Raw genomic sequence first — 24,008 nt, 5'->3', positions numbered from 1 at the left:
TTTCTGAGCTGAGGTCCTATCTGTCTAATTATCACAGCAGCACGACTAGCCTCTAATAAGAGTCGACTGGTGTGATGTACTTAAGTGATCCCATGAGAGGAAAACCCCAACATCCACCAGCCAGCCACACAGGCAGCTGGAGAGCTGCAGACATGAGTTGCACTACTCCGGAAATTATGGATGAAGCTATTATGTCATGCCTCTGTTGCTTCTCGTGAGTGACCTCTCTGACTGCAGTTGAAATGAGATTTAGCCAAAGGGAGCAATATGCTAGATGGATCTACAAAGAAGGGTCACACACACCAAGCACCTAGGCAGGAGCTATGAGTCCCACCTCGGATCCCACCTCCACAAGTGATAGATAGAAAGGATCCATTTCCCCCAAGGTCAGCTTGACAGCTATGAGAGCAAGAAGTCAAGTAAAGCCTATTTTTAAAATTGTGTGTCGATGGTTTTCAAAATAGGTTGACGTTCTCCACTGTCTGTCTGTTGTAAATATGTATTGAAAGGTTTGACAAGGAGGGAAGCGAGGATGGATGACTTCTTATTGGAACGTATCCCGTAGACGGAACTACACGTTTCACCCGGAGCTGCTCCTCCTCCGCACGTTCTCCTCCGCTCCGCTCTGCACCGTTCACTCCGTGACAGAATCCAGGCAGAGATGTTATCGGCTGTTCGGTCATACCTTCTACCAGTTATCAAACTTTACCTGCTTGGGTTGAAGGTTTTATTGGTCCAACTGTTCAGCAGACCTTTCAGGTTGCCAGGTTGGTTCAACTAAAGCTAAGTTGCTATGGTGTAGTTTAGTTGCCACATTCCGTAACGGGATAACCTGCTGGTCTTGTGATGTATGAACGTTGATATATTGCAGTTTAAATCCTAGTAGCGATGTTACACATGTTAATTTCAACTTTTTACTAGGAGCAATTTCTATATCGGTTTGGACTGTCACCGCAGTGCTAGCTAAGTTAACGTTAGCTAAAGCTACGTAAGGAGAAAAGTAAAAGTGTAAACACGAGTGAAAGAAATAATCTTCTTGTGTTTTATTAGTGCCGAATACACTAGAAGAGCTTCGTGTCTCTGAATCTTCTCCAATTATGTTCCTGAAGAGTGTCTATATTTGTAGCCAATTGATTTGGTTTAAATGTACACTTTTTATAACGCAGTTTGGTTAAAACGACAGAACGTATATCGGCTACAGGTCAATGAAGACGCCTGTAATAAGGTAGTTATATCGCTGGAAGTAACGTACTCAAGTGTGCTCCACCAAAAAATAAACACTACCAGTTTAATAGTGAATATGTAAGATACAAAATTATTGAAGAAAGCAAAGGAAAGTTATTCTGCAAACATCCATCATCCATACAAGTTTAGCAGACCATCTACAGGTGTTACTAGAAGGACCTTTCATGTTTTGAAATAGCCAGTTTTTATCAAATGGCATCCTCCCTGATATCTGTGTGTCCTCTCCTGCCTCTGCCAGTGATGCCCAGACAAGATGGCAAGGTTGCCATAGTGACAGGAGGAGGCAGGGGAATCGGCTATGAGATAGTCCGCCACATGGCCAGGCTGGGGGCGCATGTTATCATAGGTACAGTATCAAGCACCACACCACACACAAACAGGACTAAGGGCAGGCTATATAGCCTTTTAAAGGGACATGTGATCAAAAGAGCCTTGTTTCCGGCTGTTTACATAACTATTATAGCAACAATAATTGCTATTATAGTAATAACCTTTATATTGTTGGGGCTTTAAAAATGACAAATGTGCAATTTTATGCATTAGGCTGGACACATTGATAAATGAAGTGATTATTTTGAATTTACATCACATAAAAATGAAATGATCACCACAGAGTTCAAACGGTGTCCCCGTCAGAGTCACCTGTGCATAGCAGCAAATGTGACAAACCGATCTGTCAAAGCGCTTGCATGCAGATGCCAAACTGATGGCAGTACTGAGCCTTGTCTCAGATAATGGCGCCTCAATCATCGCGAAACAGGCTGAGATTAGTTTTGTCATGCTGTGTAGCATCAATAAAGGGAAGAGACTTTTCAAGATGAGTAGAGGACAGCTAACTATTAGAAAGTAACACAAAATTAAGATCATGAATAAAGGGATTTTTTGCGACAATGATAGGAAAGCATATTATTATTCATTATTAATGAATTGCCTTTTCAAAACATCTTCCAAACAGTGGTAGCGATTACACAGGATACTCCACAGAATTCTCCGTGGTTTCACTCTTTTTATTGTCACACTATCTGCATGGTTGAGTGGGGAAGAAAGCAGTACATCTTTTTGCTGAATGGAGTGGGATCCATGATCCATGTTGTTTTGGTTGCTGAGATATTAGGCTACAGATGTATGGTCTTATATTATGGTGCCAGTCATATTTAAGGCATCCTCTATGAATGCCTACTTGAAAAGGCTGTCACTGTCAGAGATCCTTAATATCAGTCAAAAGTACATGATAATCAGTTGCCTCCGTTGATTTGTCTTGAGGTTTGAAATTACATCAAACTGTTTGTTTTCATCATTAGAAAATATGTGATGTTCCACTGTGAGATGATGTAAAGCCTTAGGAGCTCTGCTGGGATTCAAAGGCTGTTCAAACTATAAACATAATTGAAACCTATGAGAGGCTTTTTTTGTTGTTGTTGCATAAAACAATGTCCTTTTGTTCCATTAATTATTAAGTAATATTTACTGTCGCAGATAAATGCAGTACAACCAAATCTTATAAAGGAACTGGCTGCTTCTGGCTTCATACCATGTTTTTTTTTTCATCTATGTGAAACCCCATCATTTAATTGAGCGCAGACATAGAGAAGACAATAACTATATACAAAGTCAAAGTATACATTTTTAAACATGATGAAATGTGTTGTAAAACAGGCAAGAATTGTTATTTAAAATCCATAAAAAAACAACCAATAACCAAACCGAGGACACTGACAACTCTTTTAAAAGCATCTGTGTAAAATGTTAACAAAATCACTAGTCTTGAATTTAGAGCTGCTACCATCATATGATTGATATAGATTCAGCTGAACTAATCCCTTTGTACATATGTCCATCTACATGTCTCTCTTCCTTCCTTGAAGTGCCTAAGTATCTATTGTCAAGCTGATGTACTACATCACTAACTCATCCTGTATCCCAGGAACCAACCTCTAAAATATGTTGATCACACCTCCTATGTCTTCCCTGTCTTTCTCCTTAATGTTATGCAGTTCAGGGCTCCATCTCTGATTAACGGTTCAGTTCCTTCACACACTTAGCATTTTGTCAAGCCCTCTGACTCTAGGCTCTGAAGAATTGTTTGGTGCACATTGACAAATCTGTAAATAGGCCTCTTTTTGACCAAAGAGAATGTTGTTCTCTCAAGTCATATCTGTGCTTGCCGATAACCGAGGGATGTTACAGGAAGAGCCTCTTGCTGGTTGAGAGTTTTGTATTCTGTGTGTGATGAAGCCATGTTGTTGCCAGTGAGCTAATAGACGGACCTTTCCCTGGAGCAGTAATTGATATGGTGTGGATCCAAGCGAGAGTCGGAAAGCTCCGTTTAGCTTCACAGGTTGTTGGTGGGCATTTGTTAGTAAGTATAGACAAATTCAATTCTTAAAGAGAGGCATGGTCTTCCAACTACTGCTTTTTTAACTTTAGATACAACTCGTAAAACATTTACTTGATACACGGGTCGTCCCAACATGTTAGGATTTAGGAGGTGTGCACATCGGATCCTCTACAGCCTACAGTTACACAGGGATTTTCTCTGTGTTCACAGAGACATCTGTGTGTCTTAGCAGAAGCATAATTCCAGTTTTATCACAGAATTGATCTGAACCACATCAGGGCCATAGCCACGGTTTTGATCTAAGTGAGTTCCAAAGTTTCTTCTTTTAGTGCAATGTATCCACCGGAGCAAAATTACACCACTTCACCGTTGGTAATTTGAAGGTGAATTGAAGCAAGGTTGTATTTATGTGAGAGAAAGGATTATGTACTCAGCGTCAAACACTTATTTTCCTGTATCCTGTTAAAAACATCACTGCATCATTTTATGGTGGGAAAAAATGTTATTTATGAAAAGGAAAACAAAAAGTTGATGGTGACAGTTCACAATATCATGGAATATAATGCAGTAAGGCTCTCAGGCATTCTGTATGGCTTTCAAATATTTATTCTCCTATAGCTCAACTTTCCCCACGTCATGTTATCCCCGCTGACACGCATTCCATCCTCATTTGTGTCTTTGCTTTGTGGAAGTAATCTCTTTGAGATGTTCTCTTATGAAATTGATACATTCATTAATTTGGACTTAGCTCATGTGTTTCAGCAAGACTTCTGCCGATATTCAGAACTGATTCAAAATATTTTCCACATATCTGTGGTATATCTGCTTTCAAGAATAAAATCACAATATTGGGCTACAAGAATAAAGTCATATTCTATTGCTCTAAGCTCTGCTTGTGTGTTAGTATTCCCTTCAGACTGTCTGATAACTCCAATTTGAGTCAGAGGAAAGATGCCACACTGCAGTCCAAATGTTTTAGCTACAGTAACCTATATAATGTAGGATAGCCCTGCCAATCACATGCAGTGACAGTGGATTTTTGGGAAATAATTCCCAAGGTCCGGAACTATAGGCGTCCTCATTGCTGGCTACGGCCATTGTCAACGGTTTCCACCAAAGAAGCTTAAAACCTGCTGATAACCCAGACTGACACAGACACCGGGATGCAGAGTTTATCTTACATCCCACGTGGTCTTCAGGTTTTAGGTGGTGCTCGGACGCCCACAGACATGAGCAGGTCTCAAAATAAGTATCACTTGGATCCTCTCAGATGTAGAGAGTATAATCTGTCCTTTAGAAACCAAGACTTCTCTGCTTTTCCAGACATGATCATTACAGTAACAATCTTATAAAAAACGTATGTAACTAACTGCACAACAACCATTCAACTGATCCGTTACAGTGTCGGGGCCTCCGCATAATCTGCCTGGGGGCATCTCTAGCTGTTCATATCCTGATCAGTTACATCTGTTGTTTCTCTGGTCGAACCACACGAGTGGTATGATGGCATTGTGTTTAATTGTTTGTATTGCTGTGCTTTGTTCTTTTGTCTGGAGGGTTTTGCTGGGGAATTATATTTCAAGTGCATTCAAGTGCATATATTCCTTTTCATCTAAGATTTCTTCCAGTAACACTCCCCAACTAGTTGAGCTCGCTGTTATTTGCATATCCTCAAATGTACACTCCCGTCGGGCTCTATGTCATATCTGCTGCTCCCATTCGAATAAGAAGATCAAGCTTTGCTCCCTTTTCTCTGTTTGTAGTCTACAGTAACAGTTTCGTTTTAACTTTTACATTTGTAACAGCTCATCAGGGATTTATCATTTTATATTCTGTAGAAATACCCACTTGAAATGTATTAGCTCATTTAAAAATGACAGCAAGGTGTAGTGAAGGTGCTCAGGTGAAACATCATGATCTGTATTTGTAATAATTGCAACTCTAGTTGGTCAAACAAACTTTCTTTGGCATGAAATAACGGCTTTTACTTATGCTTTTCCTCCATTATTTTTATTCCCCATTCTCATCCCCGTCCTTTAGGCATGAATTGTCAACCCAAAAGAAAAATAAACAAAGTATAAATCTTAGGCAAGTTCACTGCAACTTAATGCAATTATACAGCGAGCATGGGGAAAATAGAGAAACTTATCCGAGTCTTTAAATAACTTGATTTCATGGTTTGAATCAAAGCTTGCACACTTGCACACAACAGTCTGAAATTTAAAAAGATATCTGAACTATAATAGTGTGTGATTTCTGTATGTGTAAAGAGGGACTCGGTCAACAGACAAATAATTCTCAGTTTTCTGGAGGAATGCAATTTTGTGTTTCAAAGGGTTATTCTGGGACAACATCACCATGCTATTTTGAGAACTGCAATTACCATTGTTATCCATTTTCTGACATTTTGAGCAAGCATTGGATTAATTGAGAAAATCAGCTGACAGAACGGAGAACGTACAGGACCAATGTTGTTTAATAATACTGCTTGACTGTGTAGAGTCAAGCAAGCAGAGAGGAGCATGAGGAGGGAATGTGGCGTTACGCAATGCAATGAAACCAGTACCACTAAGCAAGCATTTGAGGTGATGCTCTTGATCTTCAAGGCTGAGACTACGTTTTCCATTCAGTTCACGTTGCAAGCTTTAACATTTATAAGAAAATTCTCCTTTATTCATGCGGTGTGTATACCGCCAAGTCCGTGTCGGTGTATCCTTGGAGGTTTGAGCAGAAGATGCGGGACTCGAACCCTAGCTAACACTCTCAAAATCAATACATTAAGAACTTTGTTAGTCAATTGTCTGTTATACAATCCATCTGTATTGAAGCTGATCCCACAGGATCTCCATTTCAAATAGCCCCACCTCTCGAGATAATTCATGAGGTGAGAATATTTATGGCAAAGTGGGCCCCTCTCTGGTAATGGAGTGGATACATATTTCAGGTGGAGTGGTAGCATAGTGCTTGTGTTATGAGGAGTTATGGTTTGAGCCTCAGCACTGTCAAACACCAGTTGGATATTAACCAGGGGGCAATTGTTCTTGAAGTGTCTTTGAGTAGATTTTGAATTAAAATAGTGCCATTTGGAGTGTTTTTTAAGGTAAGATAATAGAAAATTCATATATGAGCAGCAAAATAGGGATGGAATGGAATGAATCAACTGACTAGAAATACTGTATATGAATAACTGCATGCATGTTGTGCAAAGCAGCACCAGTAGATCCTTCCAAAGGAAAATAAATGAATGAATGGAAATTAAAAATGTCAACACAAATAGCGACTGTGTGAATGCAATTCTTCTTGAGTAATGGAATACAATAAGCATCATTTGAATTTTATTGTTGGCAAAAATGGACTCAACAGTTATTGTGGACTTGAGATTAGATAAGCTATCATTGATCCACAGATTTGGTAACTTAAAGAAATGGAAGTTAGAGCGTCTTAAGCTTCTGTACAGTTACAAGTTACAAGAGGGATTTAAATTATATCCTCAGCTAAAAAGTGGGCGGGCTTAGAAAGTAGTGCTTCATAATCATGTCCCTTGTCGCTTAAAGCTGCAGATTGGTCAGTTACAATTGGTCAGTTTACCTATGTTTTACAGGAAGAAAAGATGATTGTTTTTTTAATATAAAAATATATTTAGTCACCTAAATATCAAAACTAAACTTTGTGTTTTAATTGGACATAGTATTTTAATTTTGCAATTCAGATATCTGAAAGAAATCAAAATAGTAAAGTCTCCATTCATAGAAAGTTTTAAATGAAGGCTGATGCCAATGGCAGAAACACTTAATCAGCCAAAGTGCCATTAAATTACATTTACCATAACACATTGTGTAATGTGGGCTTGATGAATTGGACTCACATAAGAAATCATCTTTTTCTTTGGAAAATCTCCATTATTGCAATCGCTATAGTGGAAGCAAGTCTCTGGAGGCCAAATGTGTTACTTGACACATCCTTTTACACCAATAAGTCAGGCCTTGGAAGTGGTGAGAAATGACCACCTTCTTACACGGTAAGAATGAAGCATAGTACCCACATTAATGGTAGCTGATAGGAAATCATAACCAGAGATGCTACTCAGAAGTACTGTGTGGATGCATGGATAAACTGTTGTTCATCAAGGAATGGAGAGACAAAGTCTCTCCCCTTCTGGTGTCAGGGACCGGATAAAATAGGTAGGGTTGTCAACGTCGAGAGAGAAATGTTTTTTTCATCCTGTTTGAATTGTGGAATGAATTGCAAGTTGGTTAAGTATAATTTTCCAGGTATGCGGGGTAAGTTGGGACTTTCTTACTCTGTGACACGCTCAGTTTATCCATTTGTTCAGCAAGATTATTTAAGTAAATTAATTAGGTTACATTTTTAACTCCCCAGCTCAAAATATTTAGTAGGCAAATTAATACCTCAGGGCATATTTTTAATCGGTGGCTATTTAAAGGGAGAGCTCTGACCGAAAGCAGTTGTGCAGACATGTGTATTTGTGCTTTTTCAGCGACCGCTGGTCCATAAGCAGAGACGCCTGTTGAAGAGCGGCTTGATGTCTCAAACTGTTCATTTATGTGAGATCACTGTGTTTCTGTTCTGTTTGTGTGACCCTTGTGCCACGTGCCCAGCAGAGGCGCATCCTTCAGCTCAGCCTGAACCGCAGTGCATCAGGGTAAATGATGCTGTGCCCTTGAAAAGGCCTGTGTAATAATCCAAGATTAGTGTGTGTATGTGTGTCGAGAGAAAATTAGAGTGTGCATGTTGGCTATTTGTCTGTATGAGTTTGGGTTAAAAAGAGAGTTTGTATGCAACAAATCTTATTGGAACCTGCTATTGTTTGATATTTTGTGAATCACTGATCTGCAATGGAATCCCTTAATTAACTCGCATTGGCAGCAATGATTTGTAGGAAGTGAGTTTATGAAATGTACGTCTGTGTGTTTCTATCAGTTTCTTTCATCCCCGTTTGTTTTTCTAATATTTTCACCTTGGGTTTCTAAATATTTCCTTCTCTCTGTCATAAAGGCATGGTTCATTTGTATGCAAACATGCTCTGTGAACAGAAACTCTGTCCTGAGTCAGAGAGTCTGTGACTGTATATTTCACCAGGGCATCTGAACGCGTGAAAGATTTTAGCTGATCTGATGCGCTCTATCTAACGTTCAAGTAACACACAGTGTAAGTTTCTGTTTGTTCAACTTGCCTATGCATTTATAAAAACATAAACAGATTGGCGGAACTTTAAATAGTTAAATAAATTTGTCGTGTTGCCCTGGTGTGCAGACACCACGGCATGACAAACTTTGCAAACAATCTCCTTCAGCTCCACGTCCGTGTCTCCAAATGACCGAAATTGTCCGACCTCTCTTTTCAACTAAAGGCTGCTTTTCTGCCATGTTGTCCATCGCTCGTTCCACAATGATCCACACACTCACTGCTGCAGCTGCAGGCAACACAGGTGCATTCACTGTGCTTTTACAGGGCAGTAATTTGCATACACGGCACGCGGCGGCAGATTAATCGTTTTTCTTCGATTACAGTGTTTTCATGATCGTGAGAAGCCAAAATCTAAATCCCGATCAAAATGAATCGTCCAGCCCTTGTAGGACTTGTAGTTCTATTTCTTTTTAGTACCTGCTGTTTTGAGTTCTCTGCCTCCCCTCCAAAAATATCAACAACCAGGATTATGGATTATTCTTTTTTGTCTATAAATGCTGGTCAGATACCAAAATCAGACAATAGAAAAATGTGAAAATGTTGCTCTTCCTGTGGGATGACTTGAAATCATATTGCCACTTACCATCAGGCTTACTTTTTTATTTGATATATTATACGTATTTGATGATATAATTGATTGTATTTTCAAAGCCCTGGAAACCAGAGTTTTCTCCCAAGGGTTAAATGGTTGTATCTCTTTTCGTTTCAAGAACCCTTTTGGGAAATACATTTTTAAAAGATCACAGGACTTAAGAAGAAAAGCAAAATCAGTATCATCTTATTAAAATCCTCTCGGGGCCTGTCAGACATTGTATTAATCTATGTGTCTCCTTCTCTTTCAGGTGGAAGGGATGAGCAGGAGGGTCTGGCGGCCGTCAGAAGGATCTGTGAAGAATACAAAGACGCCAAAGGTAACATTACAAATGTCTGAGAACGCATGCAGAAATGCATACAAATGCTTGTTCATGTATGTACTTGTTATCGTGTGTATTCGCATCTTTGCATTGACTTTGTATGCAATAGCGCAGCACGGAAAAAGTCACTTATGGTGTGAATGCACCTTTAGCAGATAATGGGCAAATCTGTGGCAGTCTGTCCCTCAGGCTTGTTTGTACGTTTTTTTACAAGGCACACATATAATTGCTCACTCATATAGAGAGTGAAGGCTGTTAAATGTCAGGGGTTTGCCGTCAGGAAGAGGAGGATACATGGGAAAAGGCTAAGAGAAGACAACAAGAGGAGATTAGTCAAGTCGGATGTGAAGGGGGGGAAGGAGACGGACGTGGTAGGAGGCAGAGGGGTGGAGGAGAACATGACAAATGGGCAAATCTAGGAAAATAAAAGGGGGGAAAAGAAAGACAAGGTGGAGGGAAAATGGAGGTGCAAAGGAGACAAACGAGATTTATTACTCCACTGGCTAACGCTTACAGTGTTCTCTGTAACTCTCATATTGAGAAATTGATTCGGCTGACCTTCACAGCAACATAAATTTCACCAATGTCTCATGACTAAGGAGACCCATGACTTATTCTTCTCTGTACCAAACAGCCTTGAGTCTTTATCACCTTGCAAGACTCATCAGTAGGTGTTTTCCATTGTGGGTTGGAAGATTTGTACTAATTGTTTATTATTACCAGCTGCGACAGCGTGTGGCAGGTATGTGTGTGTGTGTGTGTGTGTGTGTGTGTGTGTGTGTGTGTGTGTGTGTCATCGTGGCGAAATGTGAAATAAATGTAAGGTTCCTAAAATGTAGGAATTCACCGGTGTATTCGGAAGTCTTTTTGGCATCCATCCATTGCCATTACCATCCTCATCACACTACGAAAACAAATTCTTATGGTTTTTTTCCCCACTTTTCTTGGTTATTTTCCTAACTACACAATGTCCCTCTATTGCAATTGAATATTACTTAATTTTTTTATGTAGAGAAAGGACAGTTTGATTTCTTACTAGATGCTTTAAAAATATAACAATAATCACATCACATTTTAAGCTTTCATTTCCCACTGAAGATTTTTTCCCCCACACTATTTAATCCAGTGAGTAAAACACTGATCATCAAATAATAGCAAACCTGTGGTAACTGTACTTGGCCTTGCAGTGGAGAGCAGCAGGAAGCTGGCTGGTTGGGTCCATGCTTGTGTGTAAGTAGCTGTCAGGTACAGAGACAGCGGCCATGTAGCTGGTGTCATTGAAGTCGATTTCCCTGGACGGAGCCGTGGTGGAATTGATTACTTCTTTTGTAATTGGCAGGCACTGAGGCATAGGGGACAAGGGGTTGTCTGTAGCCAGATGCTTGTGCACTGAATGAGAATGGGTTGGTGTGTGTGTGTGTGTGTGTGTGTGTGTGTGTGTGTGTGTGTGTGTGTGTGTGTGTGTGTGTGTGTGTGTGTGTGTGTGTTGAATGAGACTGTAATGGATTCTCATTAGTATTTGAGGCAGGTGCTTTAAACATCTCTGTCCAAAAGCCCTTTGGCATCCTTCCTAGTATTTGCACATTTGTCTGTTATGAGAAATAGGAGACAGCTCGTAATAAACATGTCGGCTGCAGAGGTCGGTCTCAAACTAGACACCTGTGGAAAACCGTTGAGGTCCTTGAAGGGATTTCAAGGTATCACCTATGACAAAGAATTTCATTTCACGAGAAAGCATCTCGTATTACATAGAATACAGATTGTATTTATTGGAGGCACTTTGAACACTATTAAAAGGAATATTCAGTAGGAATATTCCAGGTATTTGTGTTGAACAACCATTTGGTATAATTTACTTGTATTGCGTTGTGTAACAAAGGTACTGTCCCTAGAAAACCTTGAGTGAAATCCTGTGGAAATATGCTCATGACTTTAGACTGCAATTGGGCTTCAGTCAATGAGGCTTTAAGCGTTTTACTTTAAATTATAAATACACACAAAACGACACAGGATATTTTTGTATTTTGCCACAGGAAGGGCCGTCTGTCCGCTAACTTTAGTCACGGTGCACTTGAAAGTAACACTTTTCGCCTCAGTCCATGGGCCTAAATTACAGCGTGAATCGAGGCAACCTGTGTGTGTCTGCTCAACACGTTTTCTCTTGCTTAGGTAACCCAGCTGCTCCCTTCCTGCAAAAACTATTAGCATTTTACCTAAGATCTTTCACTCCAATTCATTCACTCATTTTAATTTGCCTATGTTTAGTCATAGAAGGGATTGAACCAGCCAAGTTAAAGTATAGATATGTTTTGTGCACATTATGACCATGTGCATTCGTTAAAAGCTGTGGTGCTGCAAATGTTCTGTGTATTATTTCTGAGTGATTGTGATGTGTATGTGTGTGTTTATTTGTATAAGTGCTGTATTATTTGTGTGTGAGTGTGTGTGTGTGTGTGTGTGTGTGTAAGCTCAGCTTTACAATGTAAGCTGAATAGATTTACAGCTGTCCTGAGTTCATCATCCCTTTAACACTACAAGCTGGAGTTGACTGGGGCACCAGCAAGCCTCCTCTCTCCTGCATCGGCTGCATGAAAATGTCTTCGGAGGAGCCAACGCTGGCACGATGCCCAGATCTAATATTCTTAGATATCACTCTGTTGTTTCAGAGGGATTTTCCATTCATCTGTTTGTATGTTTTCACTCGTTATTTAGACAGAAGAGAGGTGAGAAGATTCAAAGAAATTACAACTGGCTTCAGTTTCCGGTGGATTTATATCTCGACTGTCATCTTTTGTGTTCTGCTTACAGCAAAAATGTATAAAATTGATCTTCCAAACACGTCCAAAGATTCACATTCGACCGCATTCATATCTTGTATTTTCAGTCCAAACTGTTAGAAAAAAAAAGATGCCAAAATGTAATAGCCCATAAAGGCGTTAACTGTCAATCTTAAAGCCTGTGAGTAAAGCACGTTTGGTAAGCAGAAGAGAACATTTCATGTCTTGAACAGTGATGCATTTTAACATCGGATTTAGGCGGTTCAGAATGTAGACCGTGGTCATTTTTGAATAAAATCTAGCGGCGTGAATCAAAAAACTGAGATTTTCGTAATCATTCACTGTTACACGCTGAAAAAAAAGTGCATTTGTACGTCTTCACAAAATCAAAAAAAGCACTGGTGTTACTTGTAACATTAACAATGGCTTTATTCTATTAAGTATCCCAGTAAGCCATGACAGTGTGACAGTGAACCAGCATGACAAATATCTGGACCCTGAAACTGAAGCAGGAATCCATCATTGATTTTTGATCATTTACACCTGTGCTCCCCACTGCCATGACAAAACGTCCATCTGTAATAACATGATTGAAGCAACCGTGTGTAGGATTTGCCGGCATCCATTTCTGCTAATAGATCCCCTGAAATGTGACACGCTGACCCTTTAATTAACTGGTATTAATGATTAAGCTTGGAAGTGGGATTTATGCATTTGATCAAATCTGTATTCAGTATACAAACGACTTATCAAACCTTGATCATTTTGGGACTTTTCTGTGGCAGTTTTTCTCACTGGTTGTTGAGGACGAAAAGGACGAAGACATTGTAAAATGATGGCATTAAATCTGGCAAGACTCAAGCGTTGTCCTTCAGCAGTCATCCTCTCCCCCCACCTGTTTTGCTAATGGGGATGTGCCACAGAGTTCATTTTACTCTAAGAATTTACCCATTGACCTCTTGCTAAGTCCCGCCCTTCGAACGCAGACTAGCCAATCATAGTCTAGCATCAGCCAACGCTGACCAGGCTCCGACAACTATCGGGCTCTGCTCATTTGTTTACAAGCTGGTTTTCTGGATTTCGAGTTAATGATAGTTTAACATGGGGCCAAGAATAAGCACTTGTGACGTGGTGGTTCACTACGATGTGATCTGTAATTTTAGGCTTTAGCTTCTGTCTTTATCTTTTGAACCTGTTTTGGCTGCTGAGGCACTTTTAGATTCTCGACATATGCTTAAAACATATTTCAGACCGTTGTGTGCTTCTCTCTGAAATCGCTTTCTGTAAAAATAATAATATAATAATTTTAAGATAGTATTTATGCAGGGAGTGCAGTAACGTGTGATTTAAATGGTTGTTGCTGTTATACTCTCCACCACATAAAGGATCAGCCGCTCTTGCCTGTTTGATGAACCCACTTTAGCACTAAGAGACTCACACCTGCTTTGCTATTCCATTAAGTCAAAATTAATTTAAGAATAATTAAGTAGCCGTTTAATTTGCAGTTCACAGTTTAATTTAAGTTAACATGGAGCTGAAATGATAATGTGGATGGATCCATTGGGTCTTAAACAGCATGTGTGTGACTCCCGAGGCAGCTCCTGTCGTCGATTGCAAATAATTCCTCTGTAATAAAAACACAGTCGGTGTGTTTGAGTCCAGGAAGCGGAGCATTATAGGAGATCCTGGGGTCTTAATTGAGGGCTGCCAGCGGCAGGCCCACACCGGATCGATGGCGTTTCACCCCCGGTGGGCTTTTCGAGATATGACTGGTCTGTCTGAAAAGGCCCGGCCCCAAGAGAGCCCACTCAAGAGGAGAGAAGAGGGCTGACAGGCAGGACTCAGGCACAATGTGCCTTTTGTCTGGCTAATGCACACACGCACATTGGCCTGCTGGTATACTTACAAGCCAAACACACACTGAGATATACAGGCTCGCAGTCATTCAAATGCACATACTTGCTTTCTGTCTTTTGTTTCCTCTCTCTCTTTCTGTTGCACATAAACATGCACCCACACACACACACACACACACACACACACACACACACAAACTCACACTCAGCAGGAGGTGAGTGGCATGGCTTGGAGATAAGGCTGTTATCAGACCTTCATCAGAATAGCCGCACTCTCATCTGTCATGGCAGCTTTTTTTTCCCGCTATCAGTTCAATCAACTCTGCTTCCTCAGTCCTCTTCTTGTCTTTGTCCATTTATATTTGACCCTCTGCAGGATTACTGGAGTTATAGGGCGGAACAATATATCATGTTCCTGATGTTTGAAAGACGTGGCCTTCTTTCTGTCTGTTATCGCAGTGCACTCATGTTTTAGTACTTTGGCAGCATAAAGGATTGCTAAAAATGTCATTCAGAGCCTAAGAGCCCATAGACGAAGGATATTTAAGAATCTGGGTGGGGTTTGTCCCTAATATCCCATGCATGATAAAGGGTTTTGGTTGGATCGAGGCCTATAATATGACTTAAGTATAAAAATGAGTTCAAGCATGAATGATCCTGAGGCTTTGTGCATCTTGAGACATACTTGTCACTACAGATGACCTCCTGGTGCCTCATTTTACAGTGTCTTTGGAGATCCCAGACTCATTGCTCTCGCTGATACTGTGATATAAAATATTACCACCTTCACCTCCCTATCAGGAGTAGAGGAAAACAATGCCACCTTTGAGTATTATAACGCTGTGGTTTCCCTGACAGCCTGAGGAAAAAACTAATAAAACACCTGGACCTGTTGCAGTTGCAAACACATTAGCAAACCTGAAATATGACACGAGGGAACATAATTCAGTAAATGATGCTGTTTTTACTCTCGCTCTGCATTTATATCAGTTTTACATACAAAAAACAAAAGGAACATCTTACATTCTTAGAATTTGAATGAGTCAGTAATGTGTGCAAGTAGTAATGTGCAGTGGAGGATTCAGTGTGAACATTTAAAGCCTGATTCAGTGAGATTTCAATTTACTTTTTGAGATTGGGAGTGACCGCAGCCCTGTGGATTGTGAAGGTCATTCCAACAACGGGGAGCTTGATGCGGAATGAGAGATGAATATCTTCACTTTTATCTATTGCAGCAGCAAGAAGAAGACAAAAAAGAAAGGATTAAAACAAAATAAGTCTGCATACAAAGCTCCGGAGCTCTTATGTGGCAACTCAATATGACACACATTTCCATAGGTTGGAGCAGAGATGTACGGGACAGACACCATACAATTTAGAGTAATCATATAAGATCTTTAGGCTAGTTAAGGGGAGTCTTATTTCTCTGTAGGTATTACTAAGTAGATTTCCTCACAAGAAGTGTGTGTCCGTTAAACATTTTAAGTATACTGCATCCTCCAGTAATTTCTCTGCATACAGTATATGCATACAAAGTCACTTTCACGCTCTGATGATACCAGCTCCTGCATTGCTGTCTTACCTGTGTCTTATCACACATTAGACCTGATATAATGATTTGTTAAGATTTGATGGAGCTCAAAGAGAAGTATTAGGTTTGAAAAAATGTGCTGAAGCAACAGAAGCAAAGCGCTGCCAGTATTGTCGTTTAACAACCCACCGAGCCTCGCTGTAAGAGATGATTAATACACTCTTTGATGTCTTACAGCCAGAAATAATCCATTTACAATGGGCCTGACATGTCTGTGTGTGTGTGGGTGTGTGTGTGTGTGTGTGTGTGTGTGTGTGTCCGTGTCCATTCCAGTGGACTTCACCAAACTGGACCTAGCCTCTTTGCAGTCCGTCCGTCAGTTTGTCCAGAGCTTCAAGGAGCGGGACCTGCCGCTAAACATTCTGGTAAATAATGGTGAGTGATGAAAATGTCATGTTCTTCCATCCGTCTGTCCACCAAGTATTCAATGAGAAAAGTACAAATCCTCTACATGGCGATATCATTTAGATGCCCTCATCTGACTGAATTTAAAAGAGATGCATTGAAACTCACAAATTTTTACATTCATTATATTTCAGCACATTTACAATGACTTCCTCCTTCAATTAAAGAAACCTTTTATGTTTGATTTACCTTTGATTCTGTCGAATGTTCTGTCAATTGCTCACTTCGTTTGGAATACATTCAACTTGAAACAGTGAAATGTATTTTTGTGTGCTTTAAATGTGTGTGTGTGTGTGTGTGTGTGTGTGTGTCAAGCGGGTGTCATGCTGGTTCCTGAGGGCCGTACTGAGGATGGATTTGAGCAGCACTTTGGCGTAAACTATCTAGGCCACTTCTTGTTGACCTGGCTGCTCCTAGACACACTGAAGGATTCTGGGAAATGCGGTTCCTTTTCGCGTGTGGTCAACGTCTCCTCCTCAGCCCACCGCATCAGCGAGATCAGACTTAATGATTTAAATAGCTGGTAGGCTCACACAATCCCACACAATTTCATCCATATGAGAAGCATATTTGCAGTTTGTTTTGACTGGGATCTTATTTCCATACATTTCATTCCTGTTAGTAATAATTACATTGGATCAAGTTGATGAGATCTGTGAAATCGGTCAGATGACCAGCAGGATATTAACAAACCCCAATCAACAAAACGTGCACATCCTCTGGCATCACTGAAGCAAGTGTCTCATTTTCCGGTTGGCATTAGTGGGAAAACTGTTGGCTCCAGTTGGCTCAGTATCATTGCAGTTAGCAGCACTGCTGTCCAGAAGCATTAGCAGCCTGAACATCTTCATTGTGTTACATTACCCTTGTGGTGGGAAAAGCACAGACACCAGTGTGGTCAGTCTCTCACAATGTGCTATACCATATAAAGTAATGTTAAACATCCTATTTTAAGGAAAGCAATAACTACTAAAAAAAATCTACTGTGTGTGTGTGTGTGTGTGTGTGTTTTACATTTGCACTACCAAACTAAAATAAAAAGAATCATAAAGTGTATTTTAGATACTCAAACAGTCTCGTCTTGTTTCACAGATGTGTTTTTAGTATGACAACTTTTACACATATTCAGTATAATGGTATAAATAACCAGGAGATATGTAAATAATTTCAATGACAGCTAAATGATATTACAATTACTTTGCTGGTTGAAAATCTAAGCTGTAAACACAACTGCAATTGCTGGTCCTTTTATTGCCAATAGCTGGTGCAAGCTGGACAGGAACCCCCCGAGTTGTAGATCCTTGTAAATAACTGGCACTGCAGCGCTGCAGTGGAATGTTTGGTTTCAGATGCTTCACATTGACACCTTCATTTGCCGAAATTGCCCGTGGAGCCTGAGGATTCAGAGATGTCTTGTAAAAGGTCCACTGTAAGAAGGACGTGGCCTTTTTTAACAGGACATGGCAAAATATTACTAATTGTGTTTATTAGAATAAACTGAGAAACAGCTGTTTGCCTGCCTTTTATTCTTGTTATTTTTAGACAGAGGCACATTTCATGGTTTTAATGAAACAGTCTGATGGTATTTATTGCTTTCTCTCTCTCTCTGCAGCCAGTGTTATTCAGCCCATGCTGCTTATTGTCACAGTAAACTGGCCCAGCTGTTATTTAGTTCCCACCTGCACCAGGAGCTGAGGCATCAAGGTTCCCCACTGAGTTCATGTGCTGTGGATCCTGGCATGGTGGATACTGCTCTCTATCGCCACCTCTGGACGCCCCTCAGCTTGGCACAGAGCACCATTGCTCGCCTGCTTTTCAGGGTAAAACACTGTTCTGACGTTTACATTTGATTCATGTCCTCCTGAAAGAGAACAAAGCAGAAATGTTATAAATATTGAAGTACACGCATAATTAACCGTGTAAGCTTTAGTTTGAGCGTTTTCCCTCATGTTCCAGAGTATACTTTCTATTCATCTACTTTACCTCTGAGTGCTTTTCCCTCTCAACTCACAGTACTTTTTCTCTAACCCTTGATTTGATTTCATTAATTAGGTTGCGGCCTTCATTTTTGTGACTTTAAGTCCTCGATACCTCAAATGGCGTTTTATTCCGCTGTTGTCCTTGTTTCCGTTAGCTAAATGACTACAGTGTCAATTTCTAGAAGGTAAAATGTAGTATCTAAGAGATCACACAAATCTGCACTCCAAGTCACAAGCTTGTCGACAGGAGAGCTTAAGTTTTATAACTTTTAGTATGTCAAGTTAAACTGTTGGAGATCGATGGAGGAACAGACACATGTGCTCCACCCTCCAGGTTCAAACTGGCGTGAGGTGTAGTCGTCCCCAGGTAATACAGCCAAAGACCCCACTGGTAACCTGGAGAATTTTTTTGCGAAAGCGATCTGTAATAGATAGAAACGGTGGCCACAACTGGGGGTGGAACTGGTGTTGAGGTCTGTAAATGCATCATCACCGGCTCGGGGTGAGGTGTATTTTCTGTCAACATCACACTAAGTATAGCATTCATGGACACAGCACTGTGACACTAGGCTCTGATAGCTCATACTTATTTGAAGGTCTCGGCCTGATGCCTGTAGGGTGGAAGCGCCTGGTGTGTTTGAGTGCTTTGACATCGGGTGAACACCACTCTCTGCATGTTCCAACCTCTGCTTCTGAAGAGTGAAGCCAATCAGGGGGCGATTCCTCTGGTTGCAACAAGAAATCCGATTGCATGGAAGTCTCATTTTATTTATTATGTCAGTAAACATTAGTTTATCTTCTCAATCACTAGTTTTACTGTGACCACAGCTACTAATGCAGTTAGCTACCAACATTACTTTAACATCTAGTTGTAAAGCTTACCTCGAATTATGGAAGCTGACTTTGTTAACAGCTCTGCACCAGAAGCCAGATTCAGTGAAGATTCTGTTTGGGTTGCCACTCTGCCGCTTGTATTCGTCAAATCCACTTCGATCATAATGTAACCCATTGGTTTGTGGAATAAGGTTTTGTGTTTAATGCCTCGTGTTTGGCATTTAAGCAAGGACTGCAGTCCGTGGTCCATGCCGAGACACTTGTAGCAGGCGTTGTGAAGACCCATCCAGTGGATATGACCGATTGGTGTTGGCTGAAAAGAAATAAGGCTGGCTTAGCAGTGGTGTGTCTGGGTTGGCCCATCCGGATTGGCCAGCTACTCTTATGCAGATTATCAACGGGCGAGCGTGGGCTCATGTATGGAGGAAAATATTACCCATATTCACTGTGTGTTATATTTTTAAAAAAATGTCTTGCTTGGCTTAAAGCGCCGGCCACTGGCTGCTGTTAATGTCCCTGGGATTTAATGGAAGGAGACGTGTGTGCATGTTTGAGCCCCTACACTGCAATTGTCACAGGCATTTGCCCCCGAGCACAACCCTCGGGATGGTTCTGCCCCACATACAGAAACACATTAATCACACAAACTCATGCATGTAATCATTAACACGCACACACACACACACACACACACACACACACACACAAACTGTGTTTCTCTCCTACCATGACACCTTTTTATCTAACCATAACATTTATGTGCACGTAGAGCCAAAGGTAAGAAGATAGATAGATAAAATAAAAGGTACAGAGAGAGTACAAACAACAAAAGGACAATCAAGGAGGTAGATGTATATCTTACTCTCAATATATAAAAATAAAAGTAGATGCTAGACCATCATAATTGTTGGTCATTATGCTCTTGTGTTACCAAATTCTCATTGGTTGTACAATCGTTGGTGTTACTTTAAGAAGTAGAAAAGTTCCTTTTGATCCTTTAGTTTTAGGGGATAAGATAATAAGAGAGACGGTCCATTTCTTCTTTAAAAGGCTACTTGTTTTGCTGATACTCAACAATAAAGAACGACGTATATGTCCTTGTTTCTCACTTCTAAAAGTAGTGCTACTATAATACATAAAGTTGGTGGATTGCGGGTCAGGATTGGTGGATCCATGCATATTTTAGAGGGTTAGGTGTGGTTAAAAAACCCTGACCGGAGCATCACTAAAGGCTGTGACTTAGCAGATTTTGTTTTGCCGATGAGATATTATATCTATATTAAAATACCTACCGAAAAAAAATATTGATCAATTTTATGTATAATACCACTGGATACAATATGACCAAAACCAAAACTAGTCTATGAAGAATTAATTAAGATGAATAGCTTTTAGTGCAGCTGACGTGGGTTTTAATTAAGAAAAGCATCCAAAGAGTAAATTATAAGGGCGAAGGTCCAACAGTTACTTTTGAAACTGTCATTAGCTATCAGACGTAATGAACAATGAAATGAGTTGTCTTATTACGTTGCCATGGAAATGAATTGTTTTATTACCTTTTCACAAAAGTACTCACTTTCCCCACTAAAACTGTCCATGTGTGAACAAACAGCGACATGAATAATGTGGTACAAATTGTGTTTGCTTGTATCGTTGCTTATGCTGAAAATGTTTGCCCTGCAAGCGAAATAATAATTAATTCAGAGGAGAGAGACAAATGCGTACGCGCTCCGGTTCAAACACAAAGTATTCAAGTGTGCTGTTGACGCTCGCAGGATGTGATCCCCCTTCTGTTCTGGAACCTGCTCCCGGTCTCACAGCTGACACTGAGATCATTGTTAAAACGCATCAACACTAACTCTCGCACACTTACGCATGCAGACAGGCACACACACACACACTGAGCCATCCTCTCCCTGACACTAACACACAGCGACATCAGCCCTCCTTTGGCACCCACTCACATACACACGCATACACGCATACACGCAATACCCAGACCAGTTATTTGTTCATGTTGTTGAATTGTCACTCCAACTCCATTTGATGTTAATCTATTTGGTGTGCAGTGATTCTTAAATATTTTATATATTTTCATGTATTTGTGTTTTTGCGTGTTTTTCCTCAGACTCCTGCGGAGGGCGCTGTCATGGTGCTGTTCGCTGCTCTGTCCCCGGCCCTGGAAGGGGACCGCGGAGGAGGCTACTGGGCCAATGGCCGCAGGGAGATGACAACACCGCCGACCTTTGACCCCCAGCTGCAGCTGAGCCTATGGAAGACCACCGTCCAGCTGCTGGGCCTGCAGTAGCATCGCACGAAAGGACGACTAACTGGAGTAAACTGGAGTAAAGACCCTTTACCTTGGGCCAACCGTTCACCTTCTCTCCCACCTCCATTTTTGTTTGATTACTTTGCTCCGTTTGTAGCGATTTATTTTGACAATCCACCGCTGGACTGTGATTGGTTATAAGGGAAGTGAAGGCGTCCTTTTTTGTTCCAGAGCCGCCAAAGAAGGGCTATGCGTTTCTTTGTTTTGTTTTGTTTTTTTTAGAAGAGCAAGCGAACATTTAAGAGTTATCTCAATACATGGTTTTGCTGTCATAGATACTGGATCGCTGCCGACACTGACCTTTGGTTATGAACAAATATCAGTTGTCATCCAGCTCTGATATGGTGAAGTTTATTCCCTGATCATAACTCACCTGATGTCTCGACAGAGAAACCGTTTCCACGGTGTCATGTTCAAAAACCTGCAATGACACCAGCCTCACTCTGCCTTAATGTCATTAGTCTGGCATTCAGCAAAGATGTTCATTGTTCCTCAGTGAACTAAATGCCGTTTCAGAGGTGTTTCCATCTTAACAGTCAAAATCCCAGCAAACATTAAGATGCTTTTTGAGCATAGTGCTACTTCAGTTCCAGTGGACTGGCGTCGAAGTCACGTGTCGGTCAAACCCTCACAAACGCACACACACACGCTCATCCACGCACCACAACAATGACCTGCTTCTTCCAAAACTGAACCTCCCTTGCCGTGGTGGGGAATGTGATGTCATCAGTTGGTTGGACACACTTTGATTTCATCGATTGTCTAAAAGGGAGCACTTTGTTTTTCGGTGCATTCATGTGCTTTTACTGGTTATTATGGAATACTCATGTAAGCGTCGACGTTGGAAGTTGTCACCGTTTGATGTATTATAAGCTGTGTTTAAGGTTTTGCTGTTCTTTTTCATGAAGGCACTGAGAAAACATGATCAACTCCCTCTCTTTCTCCCCCCGGCTCATCAATCTGACAAAATACGTTCCTTCAGACCGATCGGGGGATTTGGGATGGCATTGACAAAAGGAAGAGATTCCATTTAAATGTGGGCCTAAATTTGGAATAATTCCCCCTATAGACCGGAGAGTGATGAGGCATTTTTTTTTTTTTCTGGGGAATTTTCTTGCGTTTTTCTGAAGCCAGAATTTCCAGACGATTCTGTTTGCTTTTGTCCGCTCAGAAACGAAGCGCCACTTCACTCTGTCCCCATTTTCCTTCGTGATCTGTGCTAATCGGTTTACTTCGTCTGTGATACATGTGTGTGTTTTATGCATTGGAGTTAAGAGTTAACCCGCGCTCTCTAGACTCAATTCATGTGGATGGATCGCACAACAATGGCCATTCCTTGCGGAATAGTGACAGGAAGAAGGGGAGGGAAAGCACTTTATGTTCCCAGCATTCAGGCTGCGATTGGTCCCCCCATAGCTGCTGCTGCTGCTGCTTCCTCATTTGGCGCCGCTCCCAGTGCATTGTGGGATTGAGATTTCCCTGCGTCGTGAGAATCAAACTCCCATCTGCTGAGCCGACACACACACACTAGCTCCGAAACATTGGAAGCCGTACATCCAGGCACAGGCTTATCTAAACAAGCACACAGCAAACAAGCGCTTCTGTTACACATGCAGGAAAACACTCACACACACACACACACACACACACACACCAACACACTGCGCTATAATGCCATCTCCACTGTGATAAACCATTTTAGCTGTGAAGATAAAAAAGTTTTATCTCAAATTAACAAATTTTGGCAAAAAATCCTGCCCCTCATGCCACTCCATTGCTGCACGTGTATGTCGTTGCTCCGAATACTGCCACTGAGCATCCAGCATTTGTCAATATGCCGTATGTGAAGCAATAGTATCACTGTGGTAGCTAATTCAGCCAGTAGCACAGAGCCAACCGTTCAGAATAGGAAGAGTGTGAAAGTGTAAAAACATGAACCCCCCAAAGGAGAAGAGCCAATCATGGTTCTGTATGTTGAGGACTAAACATTCAAATCATTCTTTAACTTTATTTTGTGAAGTATCACAATCCAGAAACCAACTGCATTTTGTAAATGGAAGTTCAATTCATGTTTGAAATTCTAATTTACAGCAAATCTATTTTAGTTCGGGGTTCTACTTTTCTGATGCAGTATTTGTGTTGAAATTGACAAATAACAAATGAAAACACCAGCTTACTTCTCAGCGGCGCTTCTTTGTAAAGTACAAAGCTACAGTGTGTGCTACATCCTGTCAAAAGAGCTCCCGTTTTTTTCCCCACAGTCCAGCTGCGCCAGAGGATGTATTAAAACCCGAGAGAGTGACCGTCCAATCCGAGCACAAGGTTTTCCAAAGACGAGGAGGAGTGTGAGGGTCTGCCTTGGTGTTCTTCTTGCATCAGCATGCAGAAGAGGGCCGCTAAATTATCAATGATTACCTTGTTATATATTAATCGGACTCCTGAAGCACTCTGCACAGACGGGACAACACAGTGAACTTCCTGAACTTGAATTGCGAATATAGAAAAAGAGCAAAAAAAAAAGAAAAAGCAAAG

The 24,008-nt window shown here is 40.9% G+C and overlaps 1 protein-coding gene across 1 annotated transcript; it reads left to right on the top strand.

The window, feature by feature from the left end:
* The first annotated feature begins 622 nt into the window (after positions 1-622).
* LOC311021475 (polyprenol dehydrogenase) lies at positions 623-24,002 on the top strand. The gene is made up of 7 exons (XM_084022059.1): positions 623-767; positions 1,484-1,591; positions 9,634-9,702; positions 16,203-16,304; positions 16,650-16,857; positions 17,947-18,154; positions 21,276-24,002. Exons 1-7 carry the CDS (start codon positions 662-664, stop codon positions 21,453-21,455), a joined length of 981 nt encoding a protein of 326 aa, XP_083878185.1. The 5' UTR covers positions 623-661; the 3' UTR covers positions 21,456-24,002.
* Positions 24,003-24,008: the final 6 nt, after the last annotated feature.

Source organism: Eutrigla gurnardus (genome assembly GCF_963514095.1).
Source record: "Eutrigla gurnardus genome assembly, chromosome: 12".
NCBI classification, from domain to species: Eukaryota; Metazoa; Chordata; class Actinopteri; order Perciformes; family Triglidae; genus Eutrigla; species Eutrigla gurnardus.
This window is presented reverse-complemented; position numbering and strand designations above follow the sequence as displayed.